Below are 17,476 nucleotides of genomic sequence, written 5' to 3' on the forward strand. Positions count from 1 at the left end.
TACAGTATGGCAATCGACGCAGTGTGACACGATCATTGGATTCAGACGTTCACCTTATTTTTCAGCTTTCAGACGCAGCCCGTGTCTGCTGCTCACGATTGGGATTTCCATGTCACTCAGTCAAAATGATTGTCACCTCACTTTCTGTCACAACTCTCTACCGGCACTCCTTATAGGACTGGACTCCGGGTTTATGCTCAGGTATTCACCCACTTTGTCCTGTTTTAATTTCCTCCTCGGTCACATCAACATTTGGTCTGTCGCTCCTCCATCTGACGCAGCGCTGGCAGAGCACTATCACCGTGCCAGCTGCCCACGCCAGCACTGTACCTACTCCAAAGATGATGAAACCAATGGCCACAAAGAACAGGTAGTCCTGGTGAGCCAGTCCTGGATGGCACTGTCTTCTCAGCCAAAGGCCCAACTCCGAGAGACGCTGCCCCCGTAAGTGTGGAGGACCGTCACACACTGTCTGTCCCTCTTCTAGTCCCATAAAACACAGGAGAAAAGGTTTCATTACCCCCGTAAACATTTGTATTGCTGGTAGATATTTAGCAACTTTATAAACATGACAGCCTTACGTTATAACCACAGACGCAAAAATACAGGTATTGGATTTGATATATGTGAAACCATTTCAGACACTTTTGTGAATCAACAGTGAAATGACTTGAGCTGAAAAGTGTCACTGCTGTCTTCAGTTGAGCTTCTTATCGCTGAATTGAACTTGTTTCATAACTGATTAACTTTACACAGTTATCAAACTGAACTCACTGGAGCTGAATTATGACACTATTGTCTTTTTTAGAGCTGCTTTACAGCAGAATTTGGATTTGCCTCATATCTGATGAAGTTTGCATAGATTCTGTTACCTTTTCTGTTTATCACTGTGGAGCTGCTTTGAAGCAGTCTGTTTTATATAAAACACTGTGAAAATAAAGGTGACTTGACTTGAGCTTATATGTGACCCTGGAGCACAAAAACAGTCTTAAGTCGCTTAAGTCGCAAAAATACACTGTATGGGTTAAAATAATACATTTTTCTTTTATGCCAAAAATCATTAGGACATTAAGTAAAGATCATGTTCCATGAAGATGTTTTGTAAGTTTTCTACCATAAATATATCAAAACTCATTTTTGATTAGTAATATGCATTGCTAAGAACTTCATTTGGACAACTTTAAAGGCGATTTTCTCAATATTTAGATTTTCAAATAGTTGTATCTCGGACAAATATTGTCCTATCATAACAAACCATACATCAATGGAAAGCTTATTTATTCAGCTTATTTCATACACTTAAGACTGGTTTTGTGGTCCAGGGTCACATATCACGTCCGACCGCTGAATTACATATACGATGCACAGAGGTCATGTGACAGTGTATACTATGCAGTATGCAGTACTCTAGTATTTAACTTTCATAATGCATTCAAAATCTTAGTACTATTTTCATATTCCAGGTCTGTTTAGACCCAAGGAATCATTATTTTATAAAACAGTCAAGTTATCTTTTCAGCAACTTTTCATTAATGAGTGAATGTGAAAAAACATCAGTTTTGACCGTTACCATGTAATTACTGCATTTCCCCTTTTTTAATGTATAAATTGAGAAATTCTTTCAAATTGCAAACTACACATGAACCACGTGTGTATATATAGGTGAGAAATTTTATTTTCTGCTCTATGAACGTTTATTAATAAAACATAATATCTTCTTTGGCCATATTAGCCTACTCAATAGCATTAACAGAGGCTTTACTCCTTTGAAAACTTTATCTGGAATGGTTATAGAATAGATAATTAAATAGATAGTAAGAAAAATAACTATATTTGCAGCATTGTTTTTTTCTGCTGTATTTTAGTGAAAGTAATCTATAATTTTGCCTCTCACCATGTTTCTGTAGTTGTTAAAATAACCACGGCAGCTCTTGAACTTAATTGGCGCCGGCGCATCCGGAGAGAGAAAGCCCACGAAGCTGAAAGGGCTTGAATAAAGTGTGTTTAGCTTTAGATCAAAATACTAGAGTATATAGCGCTGAAAGATATTTACCATAAACGACCCTGAGCGCTTGTTATGTGAACCGCTCCTCTGTTGACGTGCTGTTACGCTCGCGGTCCGGATGGATGCTGGGGTGAGGATGCACTTATAGAAGTATTTAAGGATAAAAGACTCGAGTTGCTTTTAAAATATTCACAAGTCCTTTTCCTCGAGTCGAGTAAAGTCTGGCATCATTTCAGATCAAGTTAAGTCTGAAGGCTATAAAAGTGCGGCTCGAGTCCGAGCCCATCTCTGCCTTGGGGTGCATCAGACACATTTTGTTTGCATTTATTTTTGTATTATATTAAGTATCTTGATTCACGTTATGCATAAACGCCATTTTAAAGGAATATTAAAATGCTCACTGTACAGGCCTAAGGAATCATTTTTGTGATTATTTATATAACATCATTACTTATGTTATATAAAGATTGAAGCATCATAATCGGTAAAAATCGGGAAAAAATCGGTACTCTGTATCGGCTGCAAAAGTCCTGATCGGAGCATCCCTAATATATATATATATATATATATATATATATATATATATATATATATATATATATATATATATATATATATATATATTAGTGCTGTCAAACTATTAATCACAATTTTGTTTACATAATATATGTCTTTGTACTGTGTATATTTATTATTATTATTAACATTGTCTGCTTTAATATGGTGATATTATCATGTCTGTTATTATTTATCTGTAATTCAATATTCACAAAAAAGAGGTGTTTTTTTAAAAATGTGCAGTAATTTCTGAAAAAGTGAAAGTGTTTAATGCGAGCAAGTACATTATTCACTGTAATTTCTGGGCGATTCACAGCTGTGTTCTCCTTCTGTCTGCAGTTAATGTTACAGCGGGGCTCCGGGTCCAAATAAACCCCTACAAAGCCAGTGAAAGGTAATAATAGGCCAGCACATATGGGACTACAGCAGCTTAGAGCAATGGATGAGATCTTATTTGCATTTAATCCTTCATTGTTGTGTGAATAGTTGCATGTTAATTTGTAGAGCAAAATAATTAGCTGCACTCGAGGGAATACATCTGGGCCAATTAAAGCAGGAGATGTCTGCTTATTCCTCACACTGTGCGTGTTTGTTTTATGTGTCTGTGTGTGAGTGTTTAGTGTGGCTCTGTGCACTATAAGAGACCCTCAGCTGCCTAAATATAACTGGTTATAATGGGACTCTATGAACATTCCTGAAAGATGAACTCAGATATGAGCTTAAACAATCATCTACAGCTAATGTGTGTGTATGTATACACTGTATATTTGTGCATGTTTCTATCTATCTGTCTATCTATCAGCATCACATACCCGTGAATCATTCAGATGGCCTTTACAAATCCAATGGCTGCTGTTAGTTTATTTTCCTTTAAGCCCTAAATGACTGAAGAGAACTGGTTGATGCATTCATTGTTAACAGAGGGCTATTGTTACCTAAATCTAAAATAGTGGCCAATAGCAAGCCAGAATTTATTCCTATTAACAAATGCAGATTAGGAAATCACTGGGTATATTTTCAAATACTTAAATGTCATGAAACTTTCATTTATATTTTCTAGTGGTCAACTTTATTCAGGGGCTGAAACCAGGGGCTAAAGGTAGGAATACATCAATATGGTCTCAAAATGTCTTTCTATTAGCAATGCTTCTAAGTTCAACTTCCTCCAGGTCTAATAGTAATCTCTATTACTCCATGTATTTATTTATTTATTCTTGTTCTCCAGTGCAAATATCTAAAATATTCTTAAATCAAGATACATTTACTTGGAAGCTAAATAAAATAAAATAAAAAGTCTTGTTTTTATGAGAAACTGATCAAAGTGAAGTGAGTTTATGATTAAAACATAAATATTTGTCAATGGGCTCAGAAAAGTCAACTTAATTCAACAGGAAAACAAGTTTTCATAGCAGATATCATGACAGAAGTTGGTTCTTGTTTTATGCATAAATGTACTTAATAGTGTTTCATTTCTCAGAAAACATGACTTTATCCCTCTAATGTTTTAAAAGTAAAACAACAACCCCTAGACCCCAAATACAGCCTACCTTGAAACTTGAAGGTGTCCGTGTGCATCCATAAGCAGAGCTCCTCCGCGTCGCAGGCGCACAGCCACGGGTTCCCGCTGAGCCCGAGAGACCGGAGCACGCCTAGAGCCGTGAGGGAGCTCACGTTGAGTCTGCTCAGGTTGTTCCTGCTGATATCCAGCACCTGAAGAGCACTGGCATGCGAGAAAGCCTGAGGGTGAAAGTCTGAGAGCCTGGGGTTATCCGTCAGTCTCAGCATCACCAGGCTCTCCAGCGCGCTGAACGTCTGCTCCTCTATCTTACAGAAGGAGTTGAAGGACAGGTCCAGGTACGCCAGCTTTCTCAGGTTGCCAAATGTGGATTCGGAGATGTGTGTGAGGGAGTTATTGCTGCAGTCCAGATACGTGAGGTCGGACAGGTAATTGAGCTCGAGCGCGGGTAAATCAGGGATGCGGTTGTTGGACAGGATGAGCTGGCGGGTGGTCAGCGGGAGTCCCATTGGGAATCTGCGTAGATCTTGTTCAGCGCACTGGACCACATGCTGGTCATCACACACACAGCGCTCCGGGCAGCCCGGGGGGGTCGAGGACGCCACTTGCACCAAAAGCACCAGCAGTATCTGCGCGGGTTCCGGGACACATGCTGTGGCGGCGAGCGTCATGAAGTCTTCACTGGCTGTGGATACGCCGAGAACCTCCACAGAGAAAACAACACCCTCTGATGCCCCCTCAGTGTGTGTGTGTGTGTGTGTGTGAGAGAGAGAGAGAAAGAGTGTGAGTGCTGCACTTCTTTCTTTCATCGCTGTACAGTCAGAGACATGCTGGGTCAAAATGTAAAATTAGTGCTAGGCAACGATTAATCGCGATTAATTGCATCCAAAATAAAAGTTTTTGTGTAGGCTATATGTGTGTACTGTGTATATTCATCATGTACACAAACGCACACTGTCTGTTAGCAGTGTATTATTCAGATACTTTGTTTATTACCTGGAGATGACTTGTTTATAAAACACACACATATATTGTATTATCTTCACGTTTTTTATTCATCTTATCCACAGCAACAGCTGGATACTTTTGTCCATATTAGGGATTTCCTAGTCTCGCTTCAGACTGACAGCTGAAGGTATGGACTGTATGGTAGCTTTCATTGGCCAAGGCCCGCCCATGAGGCCGTTTGACCCACATGTCAAACATGTGGCACATCCCCCGCATATTCTACGCCCATGACAAAAGTCATTTTATTTATGTTACTATTATTTACAAATGTTTTGAATGAATGGCTATAATATCAAGTGGTATGCCTGGAAAAAAAATCGGTTAAATTTACAGTAAAAGAACAGAAGTTGTGGTTGCCAGAACTTCAGCATAAAAACACGGTAGCAACATTTGGCTTTTACAGATTGAACTTAAATTGACGGTAAAACCTGTATTTCACTAAATGGTATAATGTAATTTCCAAACTACTGAAGTTATATATTATAGACGCCCTATTGTTTTTCTAAGGAGGGTTTTTTTGTTTTGTTTTTTTTCAGATTTTGGGGGCTTTTGGGCCCTTAACATGCTCAAAAACTCTTGAAATTTGGCACACACATTAGAGTCGTTGGCCATCATTGCCGGGGTGAAGGTCACATGGGGGGTTACCGGTGGCGCCCATGGTACACCCATTAATAAGGCGATTTTTAAGGGGCTTTGTAGCACACCGTTTGACCCAGGTCACCAAAATTGATCTCCACCCAAGAGGAAGTAAGCTACTGTGGATTGTTTGAAAAATGTATGCTCTGGAATTTTATGAACTAGGTTTTTCATCCGATTGACACCAAACTCAGTCAACATGATCTCACAACACTGAGGATGCTAAATTGATTAGCATGATTGTGGCCCAATGCTGGTGGTGTTGGCTCAGTTTCAGTACCCAGACTCGGGCCAGTACTGGCTAAGTGTTTAATTTCTTGTCGGTGTGATTGTGGCCCAGTTCCGGCAGTTTTGGCAGCTGGACTCGGGCCGGTGTATCTGGGGCGTCATTCATCCCATGTCCATGTCGAGTCTGGCAACCGCAGCCGGGCCGAGTTATTTCTTCTGGCCTACCGGATCTGGGCCATTATCGGGCCAAACCGTTTTGGCTACCTGGGATATATCAAAACTTAATTATTGATTAGTAATATGCATGGCTAAGAACTTCATTTGGAAAACTTTAAAGGCGATTTCCTCAATATTCAGATTTTTTGCAACCCTTTAGATTCCAGATTTTCAAATAGCTGTATCTCAGCCAAATATTGTCAGATTCTAACAAACCATACATCAACTTATTCAGCTTTCAGATGATGTATAAATCTAAAATAATAAAAAAAAAGTGACCTTATGACTGGTTTGTGGTCCAGGGTCACATATAAGAAACACCACATTAAAATAATCTTAAACAAATTTTGCATTTGTAAAAAACAATTAATAGGCTGATAATAAAATTAATGAATCTTCATAAAGTATTATAAATAATGTCCAGCGCACAAATATTGTAGACACCTCGAGTGAACCGCATACAGAACAGTGCAGGTGTAAAACTACATCCCCCATATGGCGCGAAAGCTGCAATGTCCCGGATGTTGAGAGCGCCGGAAGAGAAGCAGGTGTCTTCCTCGGCCATCTTGTGGTTGTCCACCGTGAGCCGTTTGCTCGAAGCCTCGAAGAATCGGAGGAGAATCCCGTTGTTGGGGCGCCATCATGCCGGGGCATCTGCAAGAAGGCTTCGGCTGCGTCGTTACCAATCGGTTCGACCAGCTATTGGACGATGAATCCGACCCCTTCGAGATATTAAAGGCGGCCGAGAACAAGAAGAAAGATGCGGCCGCGTCAGGCGGCTCGAAGACGGCAGCTCAAGCCGCCAAACAGCCGAAGAAAGAGTCCCAGAAAGACAGGAAAAATACAGCGCAGGACAAGAAAGAAGACACCCAGCCCCCTGTGCCGCTTAAGAAAGAGGGTATGTAGAAATTACGGTCCTAATTATCGGCTGTGTCTCAAAAAATAGACGCATATTTGGACACTATAGACCCGATTCAACCCATAAACACTAAACGCTGCTAACGCTAAGCTCTCGTGGAGCCTAGAATGCTGTCTAGATAGGCAGCAGCACAGTAGGAGACGAGATATAAACACCGCAGAGAAGTCAACACTAGCTGCTGCTGCTAGCGTCACTCGTGTTGCTGTCGGCCTTTAATGCTCTTTAACTCAGAGAAATGCCCTCAGAGACGCTTTCTTCCTCTGACATGTCAACATCACGATTAGATCAACTTCACGTTATTTATAACTGCGTAGCTGCTTTAGCCACATGCTAGCTGTGTGTGATTAGCATCTTACTGTGCTAGTTTGCACATGGAGGAAACGTTGGTGTGTTTTGGTGTTACGCAAATATGTATGAGAGCACTTCAGCTTTTATTTTGTAAGGCGGGCCGTGATGGATAACCTACGTAAGCAAGTGATTAGTTGACCATGTCATGGTCATCGTCATGGTTTGTGATCTTGTTTAAATGACGAAATAAATGTAACCTGGTGCTTTAAAATCTGAGCCAGTCACTAAAAATGCATCTTCAGACATCACGCGAGTTGATTCATGATCGGTGTGACCTTGAGCAAAACACCAAACTAATAGTTCACCTAAATGCTATCCTTTGCTCATCATGTTTTCCCAAACACACACAAGTGTGCATGCTGTTTTTATCTTACATGTGGTCCTAGCCATCAACTCAAGTACTATATGTGACCCTGGACCACAAAACCAGTCATAAGGGTCAAATTTTAAAATTTAGATTTATACATAATCTGAAAGCTGAATAAATAAGCTTTCCATTGATGTATGGTTTGTTAGGACAATATTCGGCTGAGATGCAACTATTTGAAATCTGATGGTGCAAAAAAAATGTAAATATTGAGAAAATCACCTTTAAAGTTGTTCAAATGAAGTTCTTAGCAATGCATATTACTAATCAAAAATTATGTTTTGATATATTTATGCTAGGAAATGTACAAAATATCTTCATGGAACATGATCTTTACTTAATGTTCTAATGATTTTTGGCATAAAAGAAAAATCTAATATTTTCCTATACAATGCATTGTTGGCTACAAATATACCCCAGCGACTTAAGACTGGTTTTGTGCTCGGGTCACATGTTTTATGCATATGTTTTCTGACCTGTAATAAGTGCACTGATTTGGATAAGTGTTTATTTGCTGAATGTGTCGGATTGGTGGAATTTCTCTTGGGAGTGACGCATGCAACAGTCAGATATTAATGCTCTAATTTTGCTCTGAATGAAATGATTAAATCAACTCATTTAATTATGTATGAAAAAACTGTAGATTTGAATTCACAGGTTTTCAGTGTTGGACTCCTGCGTTTTAATGAGTGTCTGAACATCTGTTTTAGGCATGAGGAGGGTTGGCCGGAGGCCGGAGCAGCAGGGTCAGGCCAGTTCCCAACACCAGGGAGGTCAAGGAGAGGCTCGGCCCGGCGACAGGCGGCCCGACAGACGACCTCCTCGTGAACGCCGCTTTGATAAACCAGCTGATGAGAAGCCAGAGGGGGGCGAGTTCCCTGTGGACAAGTGAGTGTTTGGTTTATAACAAAAATGACAGCATTAAGGCTGACAATATCACTTAAATCAGTGGTTCTCAACCTTTTTTACTCTCAATTCTTCAAGCCCCCCCCCCCCCCCCCCCCAAACTTTTCTACTAGCGTCACCAAAATAACGTCGGTCTGTTTCCCCCAAACTCATGCCAATGTTTCTGTTTCGGGTTGATTGTGATTCTTAATCATTTGTAGAACCACCATGGTAATAAGTTCACTTAAATGGGAGTCCCCATTTAATCAATATCTGATCAACATTTATTTTGTAGCTCCAGAGTGCCGATTGTCTTTGTGCATGTTTTTCCTCAGGCCAATAGGGGATAAGCCCTCTAGAGGCCGTGGAGCAGGCCGCGGGGCCAGAGGTGGCCGTGGGCGAGGCATGGGACGTGGAGATGGCTTTGATTCCCGGGGCAAACGTGACTTTGACAGACACAGCGGCAATGACAAATTGTAAGTGTGATGAAGCCTGCACTAACAAATGGTTAAGGGTGTGTTCTTGCACTAGTCTCATGCGTTATTGCTTCATGCTTTAGTCGACAGAAAGGAGAGGAGAAGCGTGGTGGGAGTGGCTTGCACAACTGGGGCAATGTGAAGGAAGAAGCCAGGTAGGATTGGAGATATTTGAGGCTTGTGGTGTTGCATCGGATTATTTGGGAGGTTGATATGACATGTTGACAAATGTCAGGGTTTCTGCGAGTCCTAAAAAGTTTAAATTCGCCCTTCCACAAACAAAAGCCTTAAATCAGAGCAAGAAATCTTTCTCTATATTTGTCTTGTTTTCCAGTACAAATATCTAAACATCCTTAAATCAAGATGCATTTATTTATTTGAGATGCAAAAATGTTTTCTTAGAAATGCAGCAATGTTAAGTGAGTTTATTTTTAAAACGTGAACAAATATCAGTCAATGGGCCATAAACCTGTTTTCCTTTTGAATTAAGTTGATTTTTCTAAGCCCCAGTGGCAGATATTTGTTCTTTTTTAATTAAACTCTATTAATTTTGATCAGTTTCACAGAAAGAGAGACTCCTAATGTCATTTTGCAAGTAACTGTATCTTGATTTAAGAATCTTTAAAGCCTTCATAAAACCTGCAGAAGCCCTGAATGTGTCATGCAGAAATAATGTAGATTGTCTGAAACACTAGACTCTTGTTAACTCTAATTAGTGATGTTTGTAAAGGTAAGCATCGTTGTTGTTAATAATAATAATAGTACTTATATTAGGGGGTTAACCCAAGTATTGAACTTTGTTCTGGACATAAATAAAACCTGATGTTGAATGACATGGTGGGCTGGTTCTAAATCATCAGATTGTCCCCTAGTCAGGGAGAACTGTCATTTCACATTTAAGACTCATGAAACATTGCTTCAAAGGGTTAGTGTGATCATTTCAAGGGTTCCCCTGATCTAATAATGTTGTCTGATTTGACAGTGAGCTTGATCAGTCTGCAGCGCCGGAGCCTGTTCCTGAAGGTGAAGACCACGCTCCTGCCGACTCCGAAAACAAGTGAGTCAAGTAGAATTCTGTTCAGAATAAGAGAAAATGCCAGTATCTCTGACTAGATGTGCTAAGAGCATGCCATTGGATGGTTGTGTCTGTGTAGGGAGAACGAAGTAGAGGAGGTGAAGGAAGAAGGTCCTAAGGAGATGACACTGGATGAGTGGAAGGCCATGCAAGACAAAGAACGGTCCAAAGTTGAGTTCAACATCCGCAAGCCCAACGAGGGTAACGACGGTCAGTGGAAGAAGGGCTACGTACTGCACAAGTCAAAGAGTGAGGAAGTTGGCACGGTAAGTTAAATTAGTCCATTTCCAGCCTCGTAAATGTATCATTTTATGGTTTCGAGGCTAAAATTTCCTTTTTGTGCATTTTTAGCGGCATGCTGGATCTGTGATTGAAGCTGGAGATGTTGATCCTGACTCATTCCAAAAGGTATCTGTCCCAGTTTGTGCCTGGATTTGGATTTTTATTCTCCTGTCACCCTTTTGGTCACCTTTGAAATTGTTGGTCTGTAGTTAACCTGAACTAACATTTATTTGACCTAGAGCCGTGCCAGAATTCAAGAATCGATGGCCACACAGTGACATGTTGACTGTTCATTTATTTCTTTTTAAATCCCACTTTTCTGTTCCACATCCGCCTGTCTCCACTCAACTTTACCTTCTTTTGTTCCAATGATTTTGCTCCTTAATATAGATCCCCAACATGTCTGCGCTTTTGACTTATCGACTTATTCCCTGTTATTTGTTATCAAAAATATGCAAATTGTTTTGTGGTCTCAGTAAAGCTATATTAATACTACAATTTGGCTAAAGGGATCAGCTCTGTGGTCATAGGGCCTTATGAAATCAGTTTTATTTTTTCCTAAATTCTGTTTTAAATATTTCTGGATTTCCTTTTTTTTTTTTTTTATGGTTAAATCACATTTTGGTAATCAGTAAGCATGTCTCATTGAAATCACGAAACTTTAGTTTTAGTCAGTGGTTGGCATTTTTCAAGTATCGGCATTGACCGATAAGTTTTTCTGTTTGGCCGATGTGTTCGAGGTGGCGTTTTTATTTTGACGGCACTGAGAGCGGCAGCGCCTGAGCACACAGTGCTCACATTCTCCCTCTTGCTCGCTGTCGTCGTTAACAGTTTTGTCTAATACGGATAGAAGTCTTGTCTAATAATCAGATAGAACTGTTAAAGGAATTAAAATGTATACAAAAAAGTATTATAACGATTGCTTTAATATTATTAGTGATAGAAAGGCAAACATTATAATACTTTCTCATTTGCGGTCAGCATTCAGCAAATGCACATTTATATCATTTAAACAAATCTTTGAAGGACTAATAAACATATAATTTCACAAACCTTGCAAACTTAGTCAAATCCAGCTGTGAGATCTTGTGAAGTGTGCATTTGTAACCTGCATGATCATGTGTTCTCTGCGTGACGGTCGGTCCGTGTGAATTGAATGCAGACAGGAGAGTTCAGCTTCACTAGAGACACGTGATCAACAAACTTTAAACTTGTGATTTCAAACTACGCTGTGCTTTATGCATTTGCCCATATTCATGTCATTTTCACTGTGTGCTGTATGTAAAATGACTATTACCTTGGCTTTATTTGAACAATATGATTCCCGATGCACACAAACTTCCCAGAATACTGAGTGCCCTGTTAGTTACAGTGTTAACTTCCTTTTTAATTATATTTTATTAAAGATTTATTTGTGAAAAATACTTGTCCTCTAAAAATAAATGTCCTCTAAAGTATAAGTATGTTTATTTTACACATTTATTTTTTTAATCCATTTTCAAATGATTTCAAATTTCTTAAATATTAATTAAAATAAATTGTATAAGGGCCATCAGCCACCCTGCTTTCCAAGATATCAGCATCGGCTGTCAAAAAAACAATATCGGTCGACCACTAGTTTGTTTAACAAGTCTTTTTCTGCATTACAATTTTTATAATCAAATAGCATATCTAATCAGATGAATTCAAACATTAACATTTTAATATATTGCATTTTTTAAACAATTTTAGGGCCTAAGTAGTTTTTTTATTTTTCCTTCCAGACATTTGGTGTTGTCGGTTTGAATTATTCTGGATTTATGATTTAATACAAACTTATTATTAATGGTAATTAAATAAAGGGGGAAAAACATTAACAATTGAATTAATCTTTTTAAATGAAATCAAATTGAAATTGAACAATTCTCATAATTTTTTGGCAGACAAAGTTTACCTTTAAAATTAAAACATAAAATGTATTATTTTGAGAAGTACATTCTGCTTTACACTCTTTTTCTGTCACAATTTCTTCCAGTTTAACTGAACTTTTATTTTGATGGGTTGCCATGAAGACCGTTGAGTTTCAAGTCAGTATTGCAATTTGATTCATTGTGCAGCCTACCTGTGATTTACTCCAGATTCTGTAAATTGCAGTCTTATGATTTGATTGTGTGATTGTGTCCGTGTTATCCGCATAGAGGAAATCTCATAGTTTTCTAGCTGAAATCCTGACAGCGCATCAAGAAAGCAAGCATTATGTGGAGTCGGGAATGATGTTTTAGTTGCTGAAGCTGATCCTGTAATATTTCTTCTTAAAGGCTGATGAGGGTGGAGAGCACCACTTCCGTAAGCCCGCCAATGACATCACCACCCAGCTGGAGATAAACTTCGGAGACTTGGGCCGGCCGGGCCGTGGCCGTGGAGGATCTCGTGGAGGCCGAGGAGGTCGTGGTGGTGGTGGTGGTGGTGGTGGCGGAGGCGGCGGCGGCGGTGGACGGCCAAGCCGAGGCGCGGGCAGGTCTGAGAAGGTAAATGACATACAGATATGTTCTCCTGATGTTTGTGTATGAAAATGTGTGGCAGATACCGCTTGCATCCAATAAAACTCTAGTCTGCCCCTGAAACCCATAACACTACTGTTTTACTCACAGAGTACTTTTTGTTTTTTAAATGGACCCTATTCACTTCCACCCCAGCAAAGAACTAAACTCTCTATTGTTGTAAAGTTCAGTCCAGGATTGGATGTAAAACAGTACAAAAATGTTGTCATAGAAAGTAATGTTTTATGTTGACTTTCATGTCATTTATGAAAGACTGTTCCTACCACTGATTAAAAAAATAAAAAAGGTAATTGCCACTTTTAATCTCACAATTCTGACTTCCTTTCTCAGGATTGAGATTATACAGACAGAATTGCATAAAGTCAGAAATGCGGGATAAAGTTTATCACAATTCTGACTTTATTACTTGCAACTGCAAGTTATCTTAATCCTGAGGGAAAAAAGTCAGAATTGTGATGTTTATTTTATATTCAGTGGAAACGTGCTTCCATAGTTATTTGCGCTTCTAAACTTAAAGGGATAGTTCACCCAAAAATGAAAATGCTGTCATTAATTACTCACCCTTATGTTGACCCGTAAGACCTCCGTTCATCTTCGGAACACAAATTCAGATATTTTTGATGGAATCTGAGAGCTCTCAGACCCTCCTTAGACAGCAAGGGTCCTTACACGATCAAGGTCCAGAAACGTAGCAAGGAGACCTGTAAAATATCTGCGTGGTGCGGCTGACACAGAAGAGCGGACGCAGTTTCCGTCCAGCGGATATAATCCAAAATAGCGCTACCCTGACACAGAGGAGACGAACTGTTCAATAAATTTGTTATTTTTGTTTTCTTTGCGTACACAGAGTATTCTCGTAGCTTTGTAAAATTACGGTTGAACCCCTGATGTCACATGGATTATTTTACCGATCTCCTTGCTACGTTTCTGGATCTTGATCGTGAATTAAGCCTGAAAACATTTCTTACAGGCCAATAAACTATTTAAAAACAAACAACGTTTGGAAAAAAAAAATATTTAAGTTGTTGATTTATGTAGTTTATTTATTTACTCTATTTTTCCACTTTTCTTGCTTTGAATATAGCCATGATTGATGGTTTAGAATTTAGCACGTGAAAAGTGACAGTAGCCTAATAAACCAGCTGCTCTCTGTCCTTAATGTAAATCAAACAATAAAAAAAGAATCACTTGGTGCTCTTGACCCAGACTTATACCCCCTTTCCACCAAAGCAGTTCCAGGTGCTAGTTCAGAGCCAGTGCTATAGCCGGTTCTTAGTTAGTTCGACTGGCGAGCGCTTTAAGAACCGGTTGCTTTTCCACAGGCTAGAGAGCCAATACAGAGCCAGGTCTTACGTCACTGAAAAAGTTTCATGTTTCGTTACACTAGCGCGGCCATGGCATTGCCAAACATAACAGACTTGTTCGAGGTGCATCGGCACCCAACACACCAAAGCACTGCGAGAGCTTTCCAGTCGCTCCCGCAGCACCCCGATCCCACGCACCGACCGGTCTGAGAAGTGCCGATCCATCAACAATGGCGGACGTTGCGTTGCTATTGATGTTCATGGCTTTGCGAACCTACATCGGCATCCAAACACGGCGACTCAAACGTGTTCGTGTTTAGCTGCTATTTCAAATATGGCGGTCCAAAGTTTCTGTTCGTCTTGTTGGTCACGGTAACCCCAGCTCCTGACGCAAGCGGTTCTTCCTTCTAGCCCAGCAATGTTTTGGTGCGACTTACGAACCGCTTTTCCTGGTTCAGAGTTGGTGCTTTGGGTGTCGAAAAACAAAGAACCGGTTTGAAACTAGGCTCTGGCTCCAAACCAGCACTGGAACTGCCTTGGTATTAAAGGGGTAGTTCACCTAAAAATGAAACTTGTCATCATTTACTCACCCTCAAGTTGTTCCAAGCCTGTATGAATTTCTTCTGTTCTGTTGAATATTAAGATATTTTGAAGCATGTGGGAAACCAAACAGTTTCTAGTCCCCATTGACAAAAAGAAAGAAGTTTTGTCTTTAATCAGACTTTTGAAATGTTTATTTGACACACTCATGGCATAAGCTGCTGAATGCTTGTGAAATGCATGTGTAGAAGCATCCAATGTTTTATATTTTCCAGATTTCGCTCATTTTATAGTTGTTTTAATGGCTGTGTGCAGGAAAAGGCAGTATATGTACTTTGATTAATAAATGATTGTCTCAAATGTTGGCTTGAACTCTTTCTTTTGAATTCGACAGAGCGGAGGCATTTCTGTTCCCAACGTGGATGATCCCGAGGCTTTTCCAGCCCTGGCCTAAACCTCAGCTCCGCCACTGAACCTTCCTCCAGGCCCCTGCCCCTCCTCTTCGATGCTTGCATGCTTACGGATTGTTCGACCATAGAAACCAGAAAAGAGAAATACATGAGACTGTCATCCATACATACACTGAGAACTGACTTTTACCTGCGGAAAAACACAAAAAGGACTTCTTGTTACACTGAAGCAAATTATGGGTAGAGGTTTTGTATTTAGAGACATGATAGCAGGGATGTTCATACAGTATTTTTTTTCCCCTTTTTTCCAGAGATTATGCATTCGCCATAAATATTTTTTTATTGCTGCTTGAATGTATGCATTTTGAAGATAGAATCGAGGTGTTGTGACCGCTTGCGCTTCAGTCGGGGCACTGCGGTGTCTGCGTGTAATCGAATACACTCTCAATGGCTCTACCAAAAGCAGAACGTTTTGTTTTATTTTCTCCACCAAGTGAGAATACGAGACTCGTAGTGATGATTTTACTATTAACATATATACATGAATAATGTATATTGACTATTTTAAATGTTTTGAAAGAAAGCTCTAAGGTCAAGCTACCTTCCTGTCATTTGGATTTTTTTTTCTTGACCGGTAGCAAGAAGCAAACGCGTCGTCTTGATCTTGCTTTGGTGTTTTCTGTCGTCCTCTGCTGGATCTGTGATATTAGTATGCATAGTTGTCTTTGTTCCTCAGAGAGATTATTTCCTCATCTTGTTGAAGCACCCAGGGCTCAATGGAGATCCAGGCTGGTCCTTGTAAGTTCATCTCTTAGAAACCTTAGGACCACTTTCTGAACTGTAAACGTGGGTGATTTGTGTGTGTGTGTGAGTGAGAGAGAACCTGTTTTTAAAAACTCATCATCTGCCTAAGTTTATGTTCCTGAGCTTAGATGGTAAGTTTCAGCTAGTCATGTTCTTAAACATGGTTTTATTGACCTTTTTAGTGAGTTTTCTCTAGCTGAGGTTGACGACATATCTTGCACTTAGATTATGGTGACGTTTGAAATCTAGCTACTAAGCACGTGGTCTATTTGCATCAGTACCATTTGTTTATTTTTTATTCCTTCTGTGATCTTTGCGGTGTTTTTATTTTTAATTATTACTATGATGGCACTACTGCTTGCGTTTTCTGAAAAAAAAAAAAAAAAAGTGTAATTCAGGGTGCTGTGAAAGAAAAGTTGGAACCAGCTTATGTATGTGAAATAGCGAGACCTCCAAGTGTGATGGCCGATGTACTCTGTATTCATAGGAGGAGGGACAATAAAATGGAAGACGACACTAGATTTGAGTCCAAGCTTCTGGTTTGTCACGTCTCTCTGTTACCCTGGCCTTTCTACTACAAACATGTCTGCAAATAAAATGCTTTTTAGTCAGTGCTTTGCATTCAATAAAAATAGGTTGTAAAACTTTGGCAACGTAAAATATTATGCACTTCTTATTTGAATTTCCCATTTCTCCCATGTTTGATACCTAACTGATAAATCACCATTACAAACTTTAGTTGTGTAGCTACATACCCCTTGACCAAAAAAAAAAAGGCCCAAAATGGCGAAACACTGATCTTTAAATGGTGTTAAATGCAAATTACTGGTAAGGAATTACTCCTTAGAAAGCAATTGCATCTCAGAAACACATCAAAGACAGAATGAAGCTTTTGGCAGAATATGGGAAGTTTGATTCAGAGTTGTGTGGATCATGGTAAAATAAGTTGCATGGTGATGCTCTTTTAAAGATCTGGTGAAAAATACAGTAATGCATCTCTACCACAGTGAAGCATGGAGAGTCTTTCAGCCGCTGCTTCACTGGGAAGACTCTTAATGCTTTGGAGTATAGGTGAATATTACAGAATGGTTTGCTTCCAACAACTGAAAAGTGTTTTTTGAAGAGGAATGATCAGATGTTAATTTTCAGCAAGAAAATGCTTGTGAAAGCTTGAGAACGAAGCAGTCCATCAGGCTCATGTTTGGCCTGCTCAGAGTCCAGATTTGAAACCTATAGTATATTATTTAATCTCACTATAAACTCCAACTAGGAGACATTTTTCAACTCATGAATTGTTTGAAGCCATCAATATTAGGTGGAACAACACTGAAGCTGTTTGCAAGTTTACCTACACAGCTT

General features: G+C 39.6%; 2 protein-coding genes across 2 annotated transcripts; one reads left to right on the plus strand and one right to left on the minus strand.

Moving 5' to 3' along the window:
- Window positions 1–205: 205 nt before the first annotated feature.
- On the minus strand, window positions 206–4,750 carry LOC306881612 (leucine-rich repeat-containing protein 52; the record flags this gene model as incomplete). The annotated part of the gene is made up of 2 exons (XM_079435779.1): window positions 206–483; window positions 4,111–4,750. The coding sequence occupies 2 exons, from the start codon at window positions 4,748–4,750 to the stop codon at window positions 206–208; spliced, it is 918 nt and encodes a 305-aa protein (XP_079291905.1).
- Window positions 4,751–6,686: 1,936 nt separating this feature from the next.
- serbp1b (SERPINE1 mRNA binding protein 1b) lies at window positions 6,687–16,881 on the plus strand. The gene is made up of 9 exons (XM_079436321.1): window positions 6,687–7,065; window positions 8,512–8,689; window positions 9,022–9,162; window positions 9,246–9,317; window positions 10,145–10,219; window positions 10,317–10,503; window positions 10,589–10,645; window positions 12,817–13,026; window positions 15,298–16,881. The coding sequence occupies exons 1-9, from the start codon at window positions 6,810–6,812 to the stop codon at window positions 15,355–15,357; spliced, it is 1,236 nt and encodes a 411-aa protein (XP_079292447.1). The 5' UTR covers window positions 6,687–6,809; the 3' UTR covers window positions 15,358–16,881.
- Window positions 16,882–17,476: the final 595 nt, after the last annotated feature.

Source organism: Barbus barbus (genome assembly GCF_936440315.1).
Source record: "Barbus barbus genome assembly, chromosome: 15".
NCBI classification, from domain to species: domain Eukaryota; kingdom Metazoa; phylum Chordata; class Actinopteri; order Cypriniformes; family Cyprinidae; genus Barbus; species Barbus barbus.